Genomic DNA, 21466 nt, shown 5'->3' with positions numbered 1-21466 from the left:
TCGAACGACCCTTTCACAGGGGTCGCCTAAGACCATCAGAAAACACATATATAATTACATATTGTTTTTGTGATTAATCACTATGCTTTAATTATGTTCAATTTGTAACAATGAAATTGGGGGCCACCACAACATGAGGAACTGTATTAAAGGGTGGCGGCATTAGGAAGGTTGAGAACCACTGCAGTAAATCAATGCATCAGACACTAAGAAAGTGGAGGGAGTTGGGAGAGGAAAATGATAAAAAGGTAACAAAATAAAGACAGAATGTTTAGGTCCGATTGATAAATGGTAAGAGACCTTAAATCTCGTTTCCTGCCCAGCTATGGGAATTCAGAAACTAGGTATATTTTCCCTGGAAGTTCAGGTTATCCTTTAATGAGAAAGAACTGCTTGACATAGGAACGATATAAAGATACTGCCCTGGCCAGTGTGTCCAGTGGTAAGAGCATCAGCTCTGCCTGCACCAAAGGGTCACAGGTTTGATTCCCATCAAGGTCACATACCTGGGATGAAGGTTCAATCCCCAACCCAGGTCAGGTCAGGTGCGGGAAGCAACCAATTGATGTGTCTCTCACACTGATGTTTTTTTTTTCTTTTCTTCTTTATCTCCCCCTCCCTCCATTCCTCCCACTCTCTGTAAAAGTCAATGGAAAAAATATGCTCAAGTGAAGATTAACCACAACAAGGTATAAAGATACTAACACTAGGAGTCCAACAAAAACTGGGTGGCCATTTGATCATTTTACTGTGAAGCCCTCCAGGCCAGCTAAAATTGGACCCCCAATACAAAATACACAGAGCTTCTATTCAATTTATTAAAATCTAATCTTTAACATAAGCAGAAATCCAGAAATCAGACATGACAGAGATTAAAAAACAAAAAAACTTCAGAGGAAACAGTGCTAGGAGCAGACTTCAACTATCCTTAATACCCTCAAAGAAATGATAAAAAAAAATATGCAGAGCCAGAACCAGTTTGGCTCAGTGGATGGAGCGTCAGCCTGCGGACTCAAGGGTCCCGAGTTTGATTCCGGTCAGGGGCATGTGCCTTCGTTGCGGGCACATCCCCAGTGGGGGGCGTGCAGGAGGCGGCTGATCAATGTTTCTCTCTCATTGATGTTTCTGGCTCTCTATCCCTCTCCCTTCCTCTCTGTAAAAAATCAATAAAATATATTTTAAAGAAAAAAAAATGCAGAAATATAACAATAGGAAGAAATGAGAAAAGGAACAAAGAGGGTGTTGAAGTGGCTGATCAATGTTTCTTTCTCATGGATGTTTCCATATCTCTATCCCTCTCCCTTCTCTCTCTCAAATAAAAAAAAAAAAATCCCACATGTTTTTTAAATAAATAAAAGCTTCCATGAGGCCCAGCCGGTATCGCTCAGCGGTGGAGCACTGACCCATGAACCAGAAGGTCACAGTTTGATTCACTGTCAGGGTATATGCCCGGTTTGTGGGCTCAATCCCCAGTAGGGGGCATGCAGGAGGCAGTTAACCAATGTTCTCTTATTGGTGTTTCTATCTCTATCCCTCTCCCTTCCTGTCTCTCTAAAAAGTCAACAAAAACATATTTAAAAAAAAAAAAAAAAAGCTTCTTTGAGGAAAAACATGTCATATAAATATCAGAAGAATGGTATCATACTTATCAATACCAACATCAGAAGCTATAAATGAACTCAAGAGATGCCTTCAAAGCCCTAAGGAAAAATTACTTTCAACTCTATACCCGACTGGACCATTAATTTGGGTGTTTCAGATATAAAAGTCTTAATTTCTTTTCTTTAAATCCCAAGCATCCTTCAGCAAGTAATAGGATGCTTTTCTATAAAACGTGGGCACATGGAAACCAAGAAAGAGTAGGATCTAATAAACTTTTTTTAAAATATATTTTTACTAGAGGCCCAGTGCACAGATTTGTGCACCAGTGGGGTCCCTCAGCCTGGCCTGTCCCCTCTCGCAATCTGGGACCCCTTGGAGAATGTCGGATAGCCAGGCAGGAGGGAGCCGATGCCCGCAGGCCTAATCCAGACAGGAGGGAGCTCGATCCTGTGCATTGTCTGTAACCTGCTGGTCAGTGCGCGTCATAGCGACCAATCATTCAGTTGCTTAGGCTTATATATAGAGAGATTGATTTCAGAGAGCAACGGAGAGGGGGAGAGATATAGAAACATCAATGATGAGAGAGAATCAGTGATCGGCTGCTTCCTGCATGCCCCCCACTGGGGATTGAGCCCACAACCCAGGCATGTGCCCTTGACCAGAATCTAACCCAGAACCCTTCAGTCCCCAGGCTTACACTCTATCCACTAAGCAAAACCAGTTAAGGTTCTAATAAACTCTTAATAGAGCCAGAAACCCAGGAATGAGGTAAAGACATATTCTAGAATCAGGATGATAAAGAAATCCCAAAATAATATCTGTATAACAGAAACAGAATAGAACAAGCAGTCCAGATTACAGAAGAGAAGGTCCCAGGAGGGATAGCTCCAAGAGGGAAGGGGAAAAAAATGGAATTTACAGACTTCAGAGTATAGTTCTCTTTTACAATTTTTATACTAAGTAGACTATTTTTAACTCCCAAAAATACTTACAAAGCATTTGTACATTATGTAAAGTAGTATTTAGTACTGACTACTGAAAGTAGCTGTTGGAAGGGGTGAAAGTTTTTAAATGTGCAAAGAAAACCAGGCAAGTTGAATAATGGGGAGGAAGCAGTAATTAAATCCAGGAAAAACAAAAGGCTATGAAATCTATCCATTTGGAAAGATGAAGAATGAAAAAATATAAAAGTGAACTAAAATTTTTAGTTACCATTACAAAATTATGTCCTCAGCAAATGAAGAAAGCACTACTATATCACACATGTTAAAAAATACCAGAAGAAACAGCTAAAATATCTGAAGAGGGGTGGAAAGCCTACTTTTTGTTACAAGCAGTTTAATACTGATTTTTTAAACATTTATAAGTTCCTATAATTAATAAGAAAAACATAATCCAAAAGTAAAAGGAGTAAATGGTATGAGGAGGCAATGTGAAAATGGCTTATCTATAATAATAAAAGTGTAATATGCAAATCGACCAAACGACCGAACAGCAGAATGATCATCCAGACAACCTTCCGGATGACCATGCTGACACCCAGTGGCGCCAGGCCAGCCAAGGTGGGTGCGATGCAATTGGTCGGGGGCCCGGCCATCGCCCCATGATCGCCCTGCAGAGGGAGGCCCAGGCCACCAGCTGGCAAGGCGATCGATCAATCAGGGGACTCCACAATCACCCCAAAGAGGGAGGCCCAGGCCACCGACTGGAGGTCTGGTGGGCAGGGCCTCCCTCTGTGGGGTGCGACCGATCGCCCCAAGAGGGAGGCCCAGGCTACCCCACGGTGGTGCTGCAGCAGGTGGGCCGGGCCTCCCTCTTTGGGATGATCCATCGAGGAACTCAGGCTGGGTGGGCGAGGCCTACCTCTTTGGAGCGACTGATTGCAGGGCTTCCAGAATGAGAGGGCACAGGCCGGGCTGAGGGGACAGACAGACACAGAGACACAGACACAGACACACAGACACAGACACACACACACACACTGCACAAATTTCGTGCACCAGGCCTCTAGTATAAGGATACGAAAGATGGCAAACCAGGATAAACACTCTGGAGATATGTAAACTAAAATAATGTGATACCACCTAAGAATAAAGAAAAATGTGGTCTGCTATGGGAAAATGACTACTCTCATACACTGTGGGAGTTTAAAATATCACTTCTAAAGAAACATTTGATAGAATTTAGCTGTGTGTTCCCTTTGACAGCATTCCAATTCTAGCATGCTCTACATAAATACTGACTTGTAGAGACATTCACTGAAGCACTGGTTATTTCCTATGCATAAGAATTTGGTCAAATAAAATATAACACCTAGATACTGTAAAATACTTTGCAGTGGTTAAAAAAGTATGGTAGAGATTCCAAAATATTCTGTTAAAAAAAAAAAATCAAAGGATAATATGAGCAAACATGTATAGCTGTGTGTATCTGAAAGAACACACACCAAGCCATTAACCACAAGGGGAGTGGAATTGGGAACATAAGAAAAGGGAGGTATAAAACGGAGGGGGAGCCCAGCTGGCATGGCCATGGTTGAGCATCTATGAACCAGAAGGTCACGGTTCAATTCCCAGTAGGAACACATTTCCAGGCTGTGAGCTCAATCCCCATTAGGTGATGTACAGGAGGCAGCTGATCAGTGGTGCTCTCTCATCATTGATGTTTCTGTTTCTCTCTCCCTCCCTCTCCCTTCCTCTCTGAAATCAATAAAAATATACTATAAATAAATAAGTAAATGAAAGGGGAATTTATTATCTTTTTTTTATATAATCATACATACATTTATTACCTGTATTCTTTTTAAGTAGAGAAATTATATGGAACTTAAACTTTCGGTTTAGCATTCACAAATAGTTCTATTATCAATATAAGAATAACTGATTTCTAATTTATATCTTTGAACACACGTGATTAACAGAGTTTCACATACCCTCTTATTGTACTGTTTGTCTCAGAATCCCCAGGATCCAATGTTTCTTTTAAGAAGTTTATATAATGTATCCAAAGGTCAACACTAAGAGGTATTGCCTGAAGCCCCCGTCGATACACCTAAGAAAAAAACAACAAAACTGTACTTCAAATATTTAATTATTTCTTAACAGAGAGGTAACACTGTGTTATCCGGTGAACCTTAGAAATACTAATTACTGGAATTTTGTTTAAATAATCTACCATTACCATTTGGGTGGAGGTTGGATAGAACATGGCAATGTTCTGATCCCCACGTGCAGAGTCTTGATCTTCAAAGCGCAGCAGTCCCTGCATTCTGACCGGGTTGTGTGGGCAGGCTTTGGGTTACAGACCATAGGGCACAGACCCATTAGAGCACCAATGACAGCGTCTGACCAAAAATGCAATAAGACGTAGCAAATGTGACTAGCAAACCAACTATATTGTTTGGAAAATGAGAAATAAATGTAAGTGAGAGAAAAGCCCTGCCCTACTTGTTAAGCTGCAGTGTAATACAGAGGCTTGCACTGCAAAGCTTGACAAACTGTAGAGGTTTAACGCACCTGCCAACAAAGAGAGAAAATATTAGCTACAAATGCCACAAGAGTGACAAATGCAAATAAAATACCCTATAAAATTGTTTGACCACAAATCGTAGGTACTGCCAGCCAAAGAAAAAAAAAGTCTTTGTTTTGTTATTTGGCTTACAGTACCTAGTGGAAATTATTTTATTCAGTGATGTACGCACCTCGTCTGACTGTTTAATGTTGTCATGCCGCTTTTCAAGGTCTGCATACTTTTTCCAGTAACCATAGCAATACGGATAGTGTATGAAAAATTTGTCAAATGCTTTCCTGGCAGCCATCAAGTGATTCTGATGAAAATAAAATGAGGTGTTTAAATATCTTGGAAGTTTCTGTCACAAAAATATTTATTATTCCTTTCAAATGTATTATCTCAAATAAAAGAAATGGTAAGTTTAAAGACCACACACACACCCCGCAGTCCTTTCCCCTATGAATGCAACCTTATCCTTTGAAACAGAGGAACTAATTCTGCTAAACTACAAGGCAGCCATTTATTCACAGATTTTATACAGATACACACATGCACAGCACTTACTACAAACATTAGACTTTGACTCTACTAAAACTAACTTTTCACTACACACCAATGCAATTTTTTTGAAGTTAAATAAGTGTAAATATCCAATGTGATGCAACTTAATCTGAAAAGTATAAAAAAGCAACTTTAATTACAAAACAATAAGTCCCAGTCTAATAATGACTTGATTAATCTGTTCCTTTAGTCCCATTTAAAAGTTACTAACCTCCTGTTCTACATACTGAAGCAAATATACCCAGCCTGTAAAATCCTGAGGATTATTTTCTACAGTTTTCCAAAACTTTTCATATTCTGGAGGGAAATTTGCTTCTGTTTCTGCCACTGGAAGGTCCACAGCATTTGCTATTTCATTTTCATCTGTAGTTGCATTCACATTAGGAGATCCATCAGGTGACTGTTCCATTTCCGTGACATTCATAATTTCAGTACTGAAATCAGCAGACTGTTCTACCACTACCTCAGAACTGTTGCCTGTGCTGCCATTACTAGAATTTCTGTACTCATCCATGTGAGAATTTTGCATAGCTGTTTGTCTTCAGTTAATGACCTGTAGAAAGAAAAATAAAGAAAAACATCTTCCAAATGTTTGTTTAGCATCATCAAAACCACGCTTTTTAAAAAATGTTTAGAGAGGAAGAAAGAGAGAGAAACATCAATGTGAGAGCAAAACATCAATCAGCAGCCTCCTGCATGCCCTTACGGGGATCAAACCTGCAACAGAGCATTTGCCCTGACCAGGAATTGAACCAGCAACCTTTCAGTGCATGGGATGACACCCAACCAGCTGAGAAGCACCAGTAAGGGCAAAACCACCTTTTTATAAAACACAAGTTCTCATTAGCTATTAAAGAAATGTAATAATTTGATTCTTGATATCTCTTATAACTCTTAATTAGGTTTATTAGTTTCTATATTATAAATGAAATTCTGTAACATAAATTTTCCAAAAATCTATTTTATTGTTGGGTGTTTAAATAAACACTAAATAACTAAGGACTTAGTTCCTTCATCCATAAAGCAAGTGAGGTTTGTGCCTGCTCCCTAAAGAAGCAATCATATCTGAATTCAATGTTTCTTAGCTAGCTAAAATTATAAAATTCAATGTCTGAATACCATCTTGCTATTAACCCTGGAAAACAGCAAGGTCTTTAATATCTGTTCTGAAGGCTAAAGGGAAAATAACAAAAATTCTGATCATGGCCCTAGCCAGTTTGGCTCACTGGATAGAACGTCGGGCTGGGGACTGAAGAGTCCTGGGTTCGATTCCGGTCAAGGGCATGTACCTTGGCTGCAGCCACATCCCCAGTAGGGGGTGTGCAGAGGCAGCTGATCGATGCTTCTCTCTCATCGATGTTTCTAACTCTCTATCTCTCTCCCTTCCTCTCTGTAAAAAATCAATAAAATATATTTTAAAAAAATTCTGATCATGGATATAAACGTTTTAGAGGGAAATTAATCACTTAGCTCAGGATAAAGTTTTAAAAAAGAAAAGGTTACATTGTTGAAATATATTAATACATTTACAATAAAATTTAAATCCTAGCACCTACATTTGATTTTATTTTAGAAAATATAAATGAAGGTATTAAAAAATTATAAGAGCCCTGGCCGGAGTAGCTAAGTTGGTTTGACATCGTTTGTGCACCAAAAGGTTACTGATTCGATGAGGCAGCAGATTGATGTTCCACTCTCAAATAGATGTTTCTCTCTCCCTCTTCCTTCTTCTCTCTCTAAACATCAATAAAATATATATATATATATTTTTTTAATTACAAGAGTGACTTCTAAAGTGAATGTTATTAACAACATATTTGTGCAAGTTCTATCATCTGGATAGTAATTATATAAAACTGTTCAAATTAAGTCAACTCATTGTTAAGGCCACCCTGTATAATGGGTTGCAGTCAAAATATTTGAAAAACATTGCTAAACTATTACTATGATAAATTAATAATACTAGAATATTAAATTCAGTGAGAACAGAGACCTTGGTTTTGTTTATACCTTTAACTTTTCATTTAGTTATGACATATGCTTTTGACTAACATTATACTTTATACATTATACTTTTAACTAACAATTCTACCTATCAACGTAAAATTTGGAGGATGACTTAAATAATGCACACATAATTAAAGATGGGAAGTTTGCCCTGACTGTGTGGCTTGGAGTGTAGTACATACACCAAAAAGATTGCAGGTTTGATCCCCAGTCGGGGCACATATGAGAGGAAACTGACTGATATTTCTTTACTTCTCTCTCCCTTAAAAAAAAAAAAAAAAAAAAAAAATCAATAAATGATGTATCCTCAGGTGAGGGGGAAAAAAAGGCAATTGTTAATTTTAAAAATACAGTAAGTTTGATCGAACACCTTTTTTTAAACTCTCTATATTTATGCCTATAGAGGTTAAGTGATTATTCTTTTCATAAACAGAGCAACACATAAAAATCTGAAGATGTTACTAAGGACTGAAAGTCAGGAGTTTGAGCAAAACAAATTAACTTTGCAATCTACAAGTTACTCTGTGCTTCATCTGCAGATAAGCTAATTTTAAGGCTCAGGATGTTAGGAAAAGATACTATCATAGAAACTTGTTTTTTAGCAACTGTTTTCAGAGACTAAGTAGAATGGTCACAGATTAGGTTCCAGAAATTGGAATGAACACACACACACACACACACACATCTGTATCTCTCAGGTGTTGTTTTTTAATCCTCATCTGAGGATATGTTTTTTTCTTTGATTTTAGAGAGAGGAAGGAAGAGGGGGAGAGAGAGAAACATTGATATCTCCCTAATGCACCCTGATCAGGAGTCAGATCCAAAACCCAGGTATGTGCCCTAACTGGGAATTGAACCCTTGACCTTTCCGTGTGTACCCATGATGCTCCAACCAACTGAGCCACACTAGCCAGGGCAATCACTCAGGTTTTTTAGGGGAAAACAATCATCATTTGGCTAGAACTACCACTTTCTCCTTTGGCTATTTAAAAAAAAAAAAAAATCCTGTTTAATGCAGAATTGTTAACATACCACAGGAGGTTCTGTTCTTTTGCTTGAAAAACACAAACACAGGTTTTATCATTTGATTTATAAAATCCCTTTTCTTATTCAAATATAAGTAAAAACAGTAGCACACAGTGACACTAAAAAATTTCTGCTTTTCAATTAGCCATCTTTGGTCAACCTCTATTTTAGAGTTCGCAATCTAAGAAACAAGTCTTCATTAGAATTCCTTTTGTTCACCTTTTCCCCACCAAAGACTGTAGAGTGGAAAGTTCCAACTTTTGCAACCCCAGAGTGTAGTTATAAATACGGTGGGGGGGGGGGGGGATACCCAACTGTAGTTGCTTCTTTTTTTTTCAAGCCACTTAAGCTCCTATGGAGCCCAAAACACCCAAGTTCCAAAGTGAGCTCCATATTCATACTTCCATGATAAAACTTGCTTCCTGAAGTTTCAACCTTCCTTGTAGAAAAGTTTAAAGTATTCCTAAACAGACTGGACCAGTTGCCAAATAACTTAAGTCCTCAAAGAGGAGGTACCGTGAATATCAAACTAAAAAGTAACAATCTCATGACATAAAATCATCATCCTCAATCACACGTTAAGAGCAGCACTACTTAAGTTAAGCAAGACATCATTCTTACTAAAGATCCTTAATGTCGCCCTGGCCGGTTCGGCTGGGTGGGTAGAGCCTGGCCTGCGGACTGAAGGGTCCGGTTGGATTCTGGCCAAGGGCACATGCGCGGGTTGCGGGCTCGATCCCCAGTAGGGAGCGTGCAAGAGGCAGCTGATCAATGATTCTCACTCATCATTGATGTTTCTATCTCTCCCTCTCCCTTCCTCTCTAAAATCAAAAATATTTTTTAGAAAAGAACTTTAACGTCTAGTTTTTCTGCTTCTATTCAATCCTGCCAAAAGCTTCCACTTAATTTTGAGGTGCTGTGACTCAGGGCCCCAAAGATTTAGCTTATGCCGTCAGAATACGGAACGCGTCCTACAAGGCGCCTAAATTAAGCCTTATTAACAGAATTTGTATTTTCCCAATGTTCTGGGGTCTGCTATGGAGCCCTTCCAGTTCCAGTCGTCCCAGCCACACGGGTTTCCAGCTCTTGGGGAAGCAAGGGCTCCAGGCTTACCCCCAAACCGCTTCCTCGATCACGTGGAGGCCCACATTTCCAGGCCCGTCTGAGAAACGTTTAGTCTAAGAAAAGAAACCTCGCACTGCTCCACCCAACAGGTGGGGAGGCCAGAGGACTGGACAGCTGGGCGCCCTGGCCGGGCCAGGCCGCAACACGGCGGGAGGGAGGGAGGCCCGGCCCGGCCCGGCCCGGCGCGGCCTGAAAGCAGGCAGGCCCCCGCCAGCCCAGCCTCCCGCCCCCTCCGCCAATTCCCAGGCGCCCACCCCAGCGGACCTGACGGTGGAGGCGGCTCAATGCCATGAGCCGCAGACTGGGCGACGATGGCACTTCCACGGTCTCAGCGCCCACAGCCGCCGCTGCACCGCCACCAGCGCCACAACACCTACCCCGGAGAGAGCGCGCCGCGCATGCGCCGAGTGGTTGGGTCGCGAGGGAGTCACGTGATCGCGCGGCGTGCGTCCCGGCTTCGCTCGGGATCCAAGAGCCCCGCCCCGCCCCGCCCGCCCCGCCCGCCCCGCCCGCCCCGCCCCCAGGCTCCAGAGGCTGACGCAGCTGCTCGTCCAGTTTCGTTAGTGAATTCTTCCCAAAATGTAAGGGTAGTTAGGTGCTTTCACACCCCTGATCTTAAACACAGCCAGCGCTCAGCCCTGCCCTTGCCCCCCAAAGAAAGAAATTGTTTTTCTTTTGGGGCAAACCTAATGTTTCCCAACAATTGTTCAGGTTTTACCCCTCTACCTAAAAATGGACAAAAATTAAGACTTAAAACCCCTGTGGCCCCACCAGTATGACTCAGTGGTTGAGCCTCGACCCATGAACCAAAAGGTCCCCAGTTCAATTCCCAGTAGGGTACATGCCCGGATTCTGGGCTCAATCCCCAGTAGGGGGTGTGCAGGAGGCAGCCCATCAATTCTCTCTCATCATTGATGTTTCTACCTCTACCTCTCCCTTCCTCTCTCTCTCCAAAATCAATTTTTAAGAAAATCCTGTTGGCCCTAGCCGGTTTGGCTTCATGGATAGATAGATCGTTGGCCTGTGGACTGAAGGGTCCCAGGTTCGATTCCCAGTCAGGGCACATGCCCCGGTTTCAGGCTCAATCCCTGTAAGGGGGTGTACCGGAGGCAGCAGATCAATGATTCTCATCATTGATGTTTCTAACTCTCCCTCTCCCTTCCTCTCTGAATTCAATATATATAAATACTCTGGGGGGGGAAAGGGACACACATACTAAATCTGACAAGCTTATAGGAGGCCTGTATGGCAGGCCCTACAAACTCAGAGACCAAAAGTAACCACATAGGATGGTGTGAATATAACATCCCTAATTAAAAGACAGTCATGGTGGTAGTCACGTCCTAGCCTGTAGCTTTATTGACAAAGGTCAGTCTTTACCTGAAGTGAGCCTGTCTATTGTTTTTTTGCATCTAAGATGACATACACTTGGAATGAAAGAGTAATCTCCTTTATCTGGACCTCTCAGGGTGCAACCCACTGGCACCAGAGCACTAGGCCATAGAATCCCTCATTGTTACCTTGTTCCTCAAATACCATCCCCTTGTGCTGTAAATGTTAATTTTTAACCATCCTGTACCCACAAATGTAAAAGATTTAAATGTTTCAGTGGTTGAGCTTTGACCCATGAGATCACTGGTTCCATTCCTGGTCAGGCCACTGAAGTATGATAGCAATCATCTCAGGTAGAAACTGTAGTTTAACTTTAACCCTGCTGTTTGGCTTCTGTACTTATCTGCTTTGTTTAACAATAGAAAAGTTACTTTGATTTTCTGAACTTATGTATGCTGTCCCAATCGATGAATACTCCGTTGTTGGTGGTTTGAATATCCCATTGATTGTGATCTTACTGATTATCGAAGCACATTCTTCTGTACCTGGGAACCAGGACAGCACAATTACCTTAAATTGCCTCAGTGGCCAAAGATAATGCGTTCCGGTTGACTCAGTGGTCCCAAGACCAGGACAGCACAATTACCCTAAATAGCCTCGATGGCTCCAGATAATGTGTTTCCGTTGACTCAGTGGTCCGAAGACCCAAAACTATAATTAATCTTTGTAGATAACTAATCGGCTCAATTTCGCTTCTGTAACTGCTTTTTGCAAACCAGGTTCCTCATTCCAAACCCTGAGATGTAATCAATACCTTTGTGATTTTTGCCTATATAAATCTGGTATTGCGGCCATCTTATCACTGTGAGATTTGGAGAGCAAAATGCCCCCTCATAGTCCCGGATTTGCAATAAATGTGACTCCTTAATTCGACTTCTTGAGGCGTCCTTGTGTGATTTGCGGGGTACGTTACACCACATGCCCGGGTTTCAGGCTTGATCCCCAACAAGGAGCATGCAGGACGCAGCTGATCAACGTTTCTATCTCTTTCTTCCTTTCCCTTCCTCCCTCTTTAAAATCAATAAAAACATATGTTAGAAAAAAGTAAATGTTACTCTGTTTTACTCTGTGGACAAAAGGGGCCACATGCTAACCTGACAAGCTCAGGGAAGCCCTACATGGCAGTCTTGCAAACTCAGAAACCTAAAGTAACCCCAAAGGATAGTCTAAATTAAACTTTAACTAAAAGCAGTTATGGTGGGTAGTCACCTCCTAGGCCAGTATCTTCCCTGTCAAAGGTCAACCTTTACCTTAATTGAACCTATCTGTATTTTTGCATCTATGAAAACGTATCCTTGAAATGTCAGGGTAGCTTGTAACCTCCCTTTTTCCAGATCCCTCAGGGCACAACAAATGGCACCTGGCAGAAAACCACAAATTCTCTCATTGTTATTATTATCGTATTAATTGTCGACTGTTAACTATCCTGTACCCACCTAAGTAACAGAAGTATGTGTCTATCACTTTACTCTTTATCCAGTCCCAGAGGTTCCCCACCACCACCACTTCGCTTTCTCCTGCCTCTCTAATCTATCACCAATGGATTTCATGTAACCTATCTACATCCATTCCTTTGATTGCAATGCATAAAAATAGATGAGAAACTGCCATTCTCTGGTCTAGAGCATTATCCCAATCTGTTGAGATTCTGCTTCCCGGCAATTGTCGACAGTTTGGCTCAAATAAACTCACAAAAATTCTTCACAGGTTCGAATGTTTTTACCTTACCAATTCGTTATCCAATCTCAGAGATTTCCCCACTTCGCTTTCTCCTGCCTCCCTAGGATCTACCAGCAATGAATTTCATGTAACCCCCTTTATGTCTCTTCCTTTAATTCTAATGTATATAATAAACTGTAAAACTGCCCATCTCCAGAGCATTTTCTCAACTCATTGAGATTTTGCTTCCTGGCAATTGTCATCTGTTTGACTCAAATAAATTCATAAAAATTATCTACAGGTTTCAACATTTCTTATGTTGACACTCTCAGATCTATGTAGTGTGAGTCCTAGTTACCTGAAGAGGAAACAATAAGATATATAACATTTCCTCTGGAAAAATGGAGATTAAAAGTTGTGTTGACAATCTTAGCAGTCCTCTTCAGTTCTACTCTTTTTTGTTGTTGTTGTTAATCCTCACCAGAGGATATTTTTTTCCATTGATTTTTAGACAGAGTAGAAGGGAGGGGGAGAGACAGAGAGAGAGAAACATGGATGTGAAAGAGACACATTAGCCCTAACCAGTTTGGCTCAGTGGATAGAGCGTCGGCCTGCAGACTGAAGGGTCCCAGGTTCAATTCCGGTTAAGGGCATGTACCTTGGTTGTGGGCACATCCCCAGCAGGAGGTGTGCTGGAGGCAGCTGATCGATGTTTCTCTCTCATCGATGTTTCTAACTCTCTATCCCTCTCCCTTCCTCTCTGTAAAAAATCAATAAAATATATTAAAAAAAAGAAAGAAAGGAAGGAAGGAAGAAAGAAAAGAAAGAAACACATTAATTGGTTGCCTCCTGCACACGCCCAGAGCAGGGCCAGGGCTGAAGCCTGCAACCAAGGCACATGCCCTTGAATGGGAATCGAACCCAAGACCTTTCAGTCTGAAGGTCAATGCTCTAACCACTAAGTTAACTGGCTAGGGCTAAAAAAACCTTTTTAAAAACTGATTTAGCCTTAGTTGACTTTATTTTTTTTTTCATCTTTATTGTTGAGAGTATTACAGACATCCCCTTTTTCCTACCATTGCCCCCCTCCACCCGATTCCTGCCCCGGCCCAGGTCGTCACCCTATTGTCTGTGTCCATAAGTAATATATATATGCATATAAGATCTTTGGTTAATCTCTTCCCTCCTCCCCTCCCCCATCCCCCGAGATTCTTCAGTCTGTTCCATGTTTCTATGCCTCTAGTTCTATTATATTCATTAGTTTATTTTGTTCATTAGATTTCTTGGTCATTTATTTTGATTTTTAGATTCAATTGTTGACAGATATGTATTTATTGCCATTTTATTGTTCTTATTTTTCTTCTTCTTCTTCTTCTTCTTCTTCTTCTTCTTCTTCTTCTTCTTCTTCTTCTTCTTCTTCTTCTTCTTTCTCTTCTTGAAGAATACCCTTCAATATTTCATGTAATACTGATTTGGTGGTGATGAACTCCTTTAGCTTTTTCTTATCTGTGAAGATCTTTATCTGACTTTCAATTCTAAATTATAGCTTTGCTGAGTAATCTTGGTTGTAGGTCCTTGCAATTCATCACTTTGAATATTTCTTGCCTCTCCCTCTGGCCTGCAAAGTTTCTGTTGAGAAATCAGCTGACAGTCATATGGATGCTCCCTTGTAGGTAACTAACTGCTTTTCTCTTGCTGCTTTTAAGATCCTCTCTTTGGCCCTAGCTGTTCGGCTCAATGGATAGAGTGTCGGCCTGTGGACTAAAGGGTCCCGGGTTCAGTTCCAGTCAAGGGCACATGCCTGAGTTGTGGGCTCAATCCCCAGTAGGGGGCGTGCAGGAGGCAGCCGATCAATGATTCTCTCTCATCACTGATGTTTCTCTCTCTCCCTCTCCCTTCCTCTGAAATCAATGAAAAAATTATATTAAAAACAAACAATCAACACCAAAAGATTCTCTTTGTCTTTAATCCTTGCCATTTTAATTATGATGTGTATTGGTGTGGCCTCTTTGGGTTCCTCTTATTTGGGACTTTTTGTGCTTCCTGGACTTGAAAGTCTATTTCTTTCACCAGGTAAGGGAACTTTTCTGTTATTATTTCTTTTTAATTTTTGAAAGGTATTGTTGAAAGTATTATGTATGTCCCTTTTTTCCCCTATTGATCCCATCTAGCCCACTCCCACCCCCACCCCAGGCCTTCACAACCCTATTGTCTTTATCCATGGGTTATGCATATACATATGCACACAAGTTATTTGGTGGATAAGTTCCCACCCACCCTCCTTCCCCTGCCTTTCCTCTGAGGTTTCACAGTCTATTCTACGCTTCTACATCTCTGGATCTATTTTGTTGTTAAGTCTATTTTGTTCATTAGATTCCACATATTATTAAAACCATGTGATACTTGTCTTTCTCTGACTGGCTTATGTCACATAGCATAAAACTCTCCAGGTCCATCCATGCTATCTCAAAGGGTAAGAGATCCTTCTTTTCAACTACTGCATAGTATTCCATGGCATAAATGTACAGCTTTTTATCCATTCCTCTACTGATGGGCATTTAGGCTGTTTCCAGATTTTAGCTATTGTAAATTACCCTGCTACGAACATAGAGTTGCATACATTTCTTCTGATTGGTACTTTGGGTTTCTTAGGATATATTCCTAGAAGTGGGATCACTGGGTCTAATGGCAGTTCCATATTTAATTTTTTGAAGAAACTCCAAACTGTTTTCCATAATGGCAGCACCAGTCTGCATTCCCACCAGAAATATACTAGCGTTCCTTTTTCTCCACATCCTAGCCAGCACTTGTCATTTGTTGATGGTAGCCATTCTGATAGATGTGAGGTGACACCTCATTGTCATTTTAATTTGCATCTCTCAGATGATTAGTGACTTTGAGCATTTTTTCATATGTCTCCTGGTCACTTTGGAGAAGTATGTATTTATATCCTTTGCCCATTTTTTAGTTGGGCTGTTTGTCTTCCTTTTGTTAAGTTGTATAAGTTCCTTATATATTTTGGATATTAACCCTTTACCAGATGTATCATTGCCAAATATGTTCCCCACACAGTGGGATCCCTTTTCATTTTGTTGATGGTTTCTTTTGCTATGCAGAAGATTTTATTTTGATGTAGATCCATTTGTTTATTTTCTTTTGCCTTAGGAGATGTATCTGCATCTCTCAAACATACTGCTACAAGAGATGTCTGAGATTTTGCTGCCTTATTATGTATTATGGATTTTTAAACATAGGATTTTTATGGTTTCATGAGTTACACTTAAGTCTTTTAACCATTTTCAGTTTATTCTTGTATATGGTGTAAGTTGGTGGCCTAGTTTCATTTTTTTGCATTTATCTGTTCAATTTTCCCAACACCATTTATTGAAGAGACTATCTTGACTCCATTGTATGTTCTTGCCTCCTTTGTCAAATATTAATTGAGCATAATGGCTTAGGTCAATTTCTGGGGTCTCTGTTCTGTTCCATTGGTATATATGCTTGTGCTTGTGCCAGTACCAGTCTGTTTTGATTATGGTGGCTTTGTAGTATAACTTGATATTTGGTATTGTGATCCCCCTAACTTTGTTCTGCTTTCTCAAGATTGCTGTGGCTATTTGGGGTCTTTTTTTATTTTTTTAATATATATATTTTATTGATTTTTTACAGAGAGGAAGGGAGAGAGATAGAGAGTTAGAAACATCGATGAGAGAGAAACAGCGATCGGCTGCCTCCTGCACATCCCCCACTGGGGATGTGCCCACAACCCAGGTACATGCCCTTGACCGGAATCGAACCTGGGACCCTTCAGTCCGCAGGCCGATGCTCTATCCACTGAGCCAAACGGGTTTTGGCTTGGGGTCTTTTTTAAAAATATATATATTTTATTGAATTTTTTACAGAGAGGAAGGGAGAGGGATAGAGAATTAGACACATTGATCAGCTGCTTCCTGCACACCCCCTACTGGGGATGTACCCACAACCAAGGTACATGCCCTTGACTAGAATCGAACCTGGGACCCTTCAGTCTGCAGGCTGACACTCTATCCACTGAGCCAAACCGGTTAGGGAATTCCATCTAAATTTTTGGAGTATTTGCTCTATATCTGTGAAATATGCCCTTGGTATTTTAATAGGTATTGAATTGATTCTATAGATTGCCTTCAATAGTATGGACATTTTAATGATATTCATTTTACTGATCCATGAAAATGGTATGTTTTTCCACTTGTGTATATCTTCTATCTCTTCTTTCAATGTCCTGTAGTTTTCCAAGTACAAGTCATTTACCTCCTTGGTTAAGTTTATAACTAAGTATCTTAATGTTTTTTTGTTGCAATGGTCAATGAGATTGTTTAGTTTCTTTTTGTGAGGATTCAGTATTGGTGTATAAAAAAGCCATTGATTTTTGGGTGTTGATTTTGTATCCTGCTACATTGCAGAATTTATTTATTAAATCTAGTAAATTTTTGTGGAGTCTTTAGGGTTTTCTATGTACAATATCATGTCATCTGCAAATAATGACAGTATTACTTTCTCTTTTCCAATTTTGGATGCCTTTCATGTTTTCATCTAGTCTGATCACTTCCAGTACTATGCTGAATAAGAGTGGTGAAAGCAGAATCCCAGTCTTACTACTCTTCTTAGGGAAAATGGTTTTAGTTTTTGCCCATTGAATATGATGTTTGCTATAGGTTTGTCATATATGGCATTTATTATGTTGAGATATGTTCTCTCTATTGCCACTTTGCTGAAAGTTTTTATTAAAAAACTAGAGGCCCGGTGCACAAAATTCATGCATGGAGGTGTGTGTGTCCCTCAGCCCAGTCTGCACCCTCTCCAATCTGGGACTCCTCGAGGGATGTCCAACTGCCTGTTTAGTCCCGATCCCACTGGGCAGTTGGGATAATCCAGGACTGCTGGTTCCCAACCACTCGCCTGCCTGCCTGCCTGATTGCCCCTAACCACTCCCCTGCCAGCCTAATTGACGTCTAACTGCTCCCTGCCAGCCCGATTGCCCCCAACTACCCTCCCCTTCTGGCCTGGTCGCTCCCAACTGCCCTCCCCTGCAGGCCTGGTCGCCCTCAACTGCCCTCCCCTGCAGGCCTGGTTGCCCCTAACTGCTCTCCCCTGGGGCCTGGTTGCCTCCAACTGCCCTCTTCTGCCAGCCTGGTCACCCCTAACTGCCCTCCCCTTCTAGCCATCTTGTGGCAGTCATCTTGTGTCCACATGGGGGCAGCCATCTTTGACCACATGGGGGTGGCCATCTTTGACCACATGGGGGTGGCCATCTTGTGTATTGCAGTGATGGTCAATTTGCATATTACCTCTTTATTAGATAGGATGGGTGTAGGGCCTAGCCAGTTTGGCTCAGTGGATAGGGTGTTGGCCTGTGAACTGAAAGGTCCTGGGTTAGATTCTGGTCGGGGGGCACATGTCTGGGTTGTGGGCTCGGTCCCTGGTGTGGGGTGTGCAGGAGGCAGCCGATCAATGATTCTCATCATTGATGTTTCGATCTCTCTCTCTCTGTCCCTTCCTCTGTGAAATCAATAAAAAGATTTAAAAAAAAAAATGGGTGTTGGATTTTGTTGAATGCTTTTTTTGTGTCTCTTGATATGATCATGTAGTTCTTATCTTTAAATTTGTTTATGTGATGTATCACGTTTATTGATTTGTGAATATTGTACCAGCCTTGCATCCCTTGAATAAATCTCACTTGGTCATGCTGTATGACCTTTTTAATATTGCTGGATCTGATTTGCTAGTACTTTGTTGAGGATTTTAGCGTCTATGTTCATCACGGATATTAGCCTGTAATTCTCTTTCTTTCCTGTGTCTTTATCTGGTTTTGGAATTAGCATAATGCTGGTCTCATAAAAAGAGCTTGGAAGTATTCCTTCCTTTGGGTTTCTTGGAATAGTTTGAGGAGTATAGGTGTTAGTTTTTCTCTGAATGTTTGGTAAAACTCTCCTGTGAAGCCATCTGGACCTGGGCTTTTGTTTGGTGGGAATTTTTTTTTTTTTAAATATCTTTTATTGATTTTTTTACAGAGAGGAGGGAGAGGAATAGAGAGTTAGAAACATCGATGAGAGAGAAACATCGATCAGCCGCCTCCTGCACACCCCCCACCGGGGATGTGCCCGCAACCAAGGTACATGCCCTTGACTGGAATCAAACCCGGGACCCTTCAGTCCGCAGGCTGACGCTCTATCCACCGAGCCAAACCAGTCAGGGCTTGGTGGGAGGTTTTGTTTTTTTTTTTTTTTAAATATATTTTATTGATTTTTTACAGAGAGTAAGGAAGAGGGATAGAGAGTTAGAAACATTGATGAGAGAGAAACATCGATCAGCTGCCTCCTGCACACTCCCTACTGGGAATGTGGCTGCATCCAAGGTACATCCCCTTGACCGGAATCGAACCTGGGACCCTTGAGTCCGCAGGCCGACGCTCTGTCCACTGAGCCAAACCAGTTAGGGCTGGAGTTTTTTTTTTTTATTATTGCTTCTATTCATCAGTTGTGATTGGTCTATTCAGGTTTTCTGATTCTTTCTGATTTAGTTTTGGGAGATGGAATTGAGGAATTTGTCCATTTCATCCACATTGTCCTGCTTGTTAGCATGTAGTTGCTCATAGTATTTTCTTAAAATCCTTTGTGTTTCTGTGGTGTTAGTTGTTATTTCACTGCTTTCATTCCTGATTTTACTTTTTTGGGTCCTCTCTCTCTGTTTCTTGATGAGTATGGCTAAAGGTTCACCAAGCTTATTTATCTTTTCAAAGAAACAGCTCTTAGTTTCATTGATTTATTTGTATTGTTTTTTTAGTCTCTATGTCATATATTTCTGCTCTAATCTTTATTATTTCCTGCCTTCTACATACTCTGGGCTTTTTGTTATTGTTGTCTTTCTAATTCTTTAAGTTGTAGGTTAAAATAGTTTATTATTAATTTTTCTTATTGTTTGAGGTAGGCCTGTAGTGCTATGAACTTCCCTCTCAGGACTGCTTTTGCTGTGTCCCATAGATTTGGTTGTTGTGTGTTTATTTTCATTTGTTTCCAGGAATTTTTTTATTTCTTTCTTGATCTCATTGGTAACACTTTCATTTTTCATAACATGCTATTTAGTTTCCATTGTTTGAATGTTTTTGAGTGTTTTCACTGTAGCTGATTTCTAATTTCATTCCATTGTGATCTGAGAAAATGCTTGATATGATTTCAATCTCCTTGAACTTGTAGAGACTTACTTTGGGTCCTAATATGTGGTTTAGCTTTCTGAATAACCCATGTGTACTTGAGAAGAATGTATATTGTGCAGCTTTGGGGTGAAATGTTCTATAAATGTCAATTAAATCCGTCTGATCCAGTGTGTCATTTAGAGTAACCGTTTGCTTGTTGATTTTTTGTCTGGAAGATCTATCCAGTGAAATCAGCCAGGTGTTAACATCCCCTACTACAACTGTATTGCTGTTGATCTCTCCCTTAAAGTCCTCCAGAAGTTTATTTATGTAATTGAGTACTCCTGTATTGGGTGCATATATGTTTACCAGGGTTATATCCTCTTGTTGGACCGATCCCTTTAGTATTAGGTAGTGACCTTTATTGTCTGTTCTCATGGCCTTCATTTTGAGGTCTATTTTGTCAGTAAGTATTGCTACCCCAGCTTTTTTTTTTTTTTCTTGGTTGTTTCTATTTGCATGGTAATTTTTTCCATCCCTTCTCTCTCATCCTGTGTGAGTCTTGTTCTTGTTGGGGTCCAGCCCCAGCAGGTCCAGGGGTTCCCCAAGGTGTGGACAGAGTCAGCGAAGAAGGAATGACACGAAGACAGTGCTCATTCGATCAGCATGGTTGGGTTCTCTTGCCTGGCTCTATCCAGGATCTCCAGCCAGGCTCTGTGTAGGATCTCCAGCCAAGTTCTGTCTAGGTTCTCCAGCCAGGTTCTGTAGCCATGTTCTCTCACTAGGTTCTCCAGCCAGGTTCTCCAGGTTCTCCAGCCAGGTTCGGTCTCCAGGTTCTGTTTATTGTCTTGTTACATCTGCATTCACACCAGCCGACTCCAAACCCATCAACTTCTATTCCAAAGGCTAGGGCACCTCTCACCTCCACTCCAGGGAGCAAAGACCATGCAGCTCAAGGGTAATTGTTCGTAGTCAAAGTGATCAACCACCCGCCCGGCACTTAGCCAAGGGGTTCCATTCCCTCCCCAACTTCAGGGAAAAATCCCCAGCCGGGGAAACAGCCTTTCTCGGAGAGGTGACCCTGGCCAAAACACACAGTGCCAAGAAGGTGAGCAAACACACCAAGAACAGCACACCATATACGCCAGGTCCCCCGAAACACATGCTGTGCAGATGTCTCTCTCCTGCAGCGACCGTGTCAAGCAGCAAGGATGGACCGGCTTCCGGCATGTTCTGAGTTGGGTCTCTTGTAGACAGCATATATATGGGTTATGTTTTCTCATCCATTCAACTACCCTGTGTCTTTGATTGGAACATTTAATCCGTTTACATTTGAACATATTTATAGGTACTTCTTTATTGACATTTGAAATCTTGTTGCCTATATTTCTCTCTCTGTTTCTTATTGTGATA

General features: G+C 41.1%; 1 protein-coding gene across 12 annotated transcripts in view; it reads right to left on the bottom strand.

Annotated features, from left to right (window-relative positions):
• Nucleotides 1–10243, bottom strand: part of PRPF39 (pre-mRNA processing factor 39) — a 28463-nt gene extending 18220 nt beyond the window's left edge. For 5 of the 12 annotated variants that reach the window (XR_004973700.1, XM_036346850.1, XM_036346887.1 and 2 more), the window contains exons 1-4: nucleotides 10096–10243; nucleotides 5885–6226; nucleotides 5303–5428; nucleotides 4535–4653 (exon numbers count right to left, since the gene is read on the bottom strand). Coding sequence is in view for 11 of the 12 variants with exons in the window: in XM_036346850.1 (XP_036202743.1) it covers nucleotides 4535–4653; nucleotides 5303–5428; nucleotides 5885–6202 (563 nt within the window). In the remaining variant the exon portion in view is untranslated. The other 7 variants (XM_036346867.1, XM_036346858.1, XM_036346909.1 and 4 more) reach the window with 7 other exon arrangements.
• Nucleotides 10244–21466: the final 11223 nt, after the last annotated feature.

This window comes from Myotis myotis, unplaced genomic scaffold, assembly GCF_014108235.1.
Source record: "Myotis myotis isolate mMyoMyo1 unplaced genomic scaffold, mMyoMyo1.p scaffold_m19_p_1, whole genome shotgun sequence".
NCBI lineage: Eukaryota > Metazoa > Chordata > Mammalia > Chiroptera > Vespertilionidae > Myotis > Myotis myotis.
This window is presented reverse-complemented; position numbering and strand designations above follow the sequence as displayed.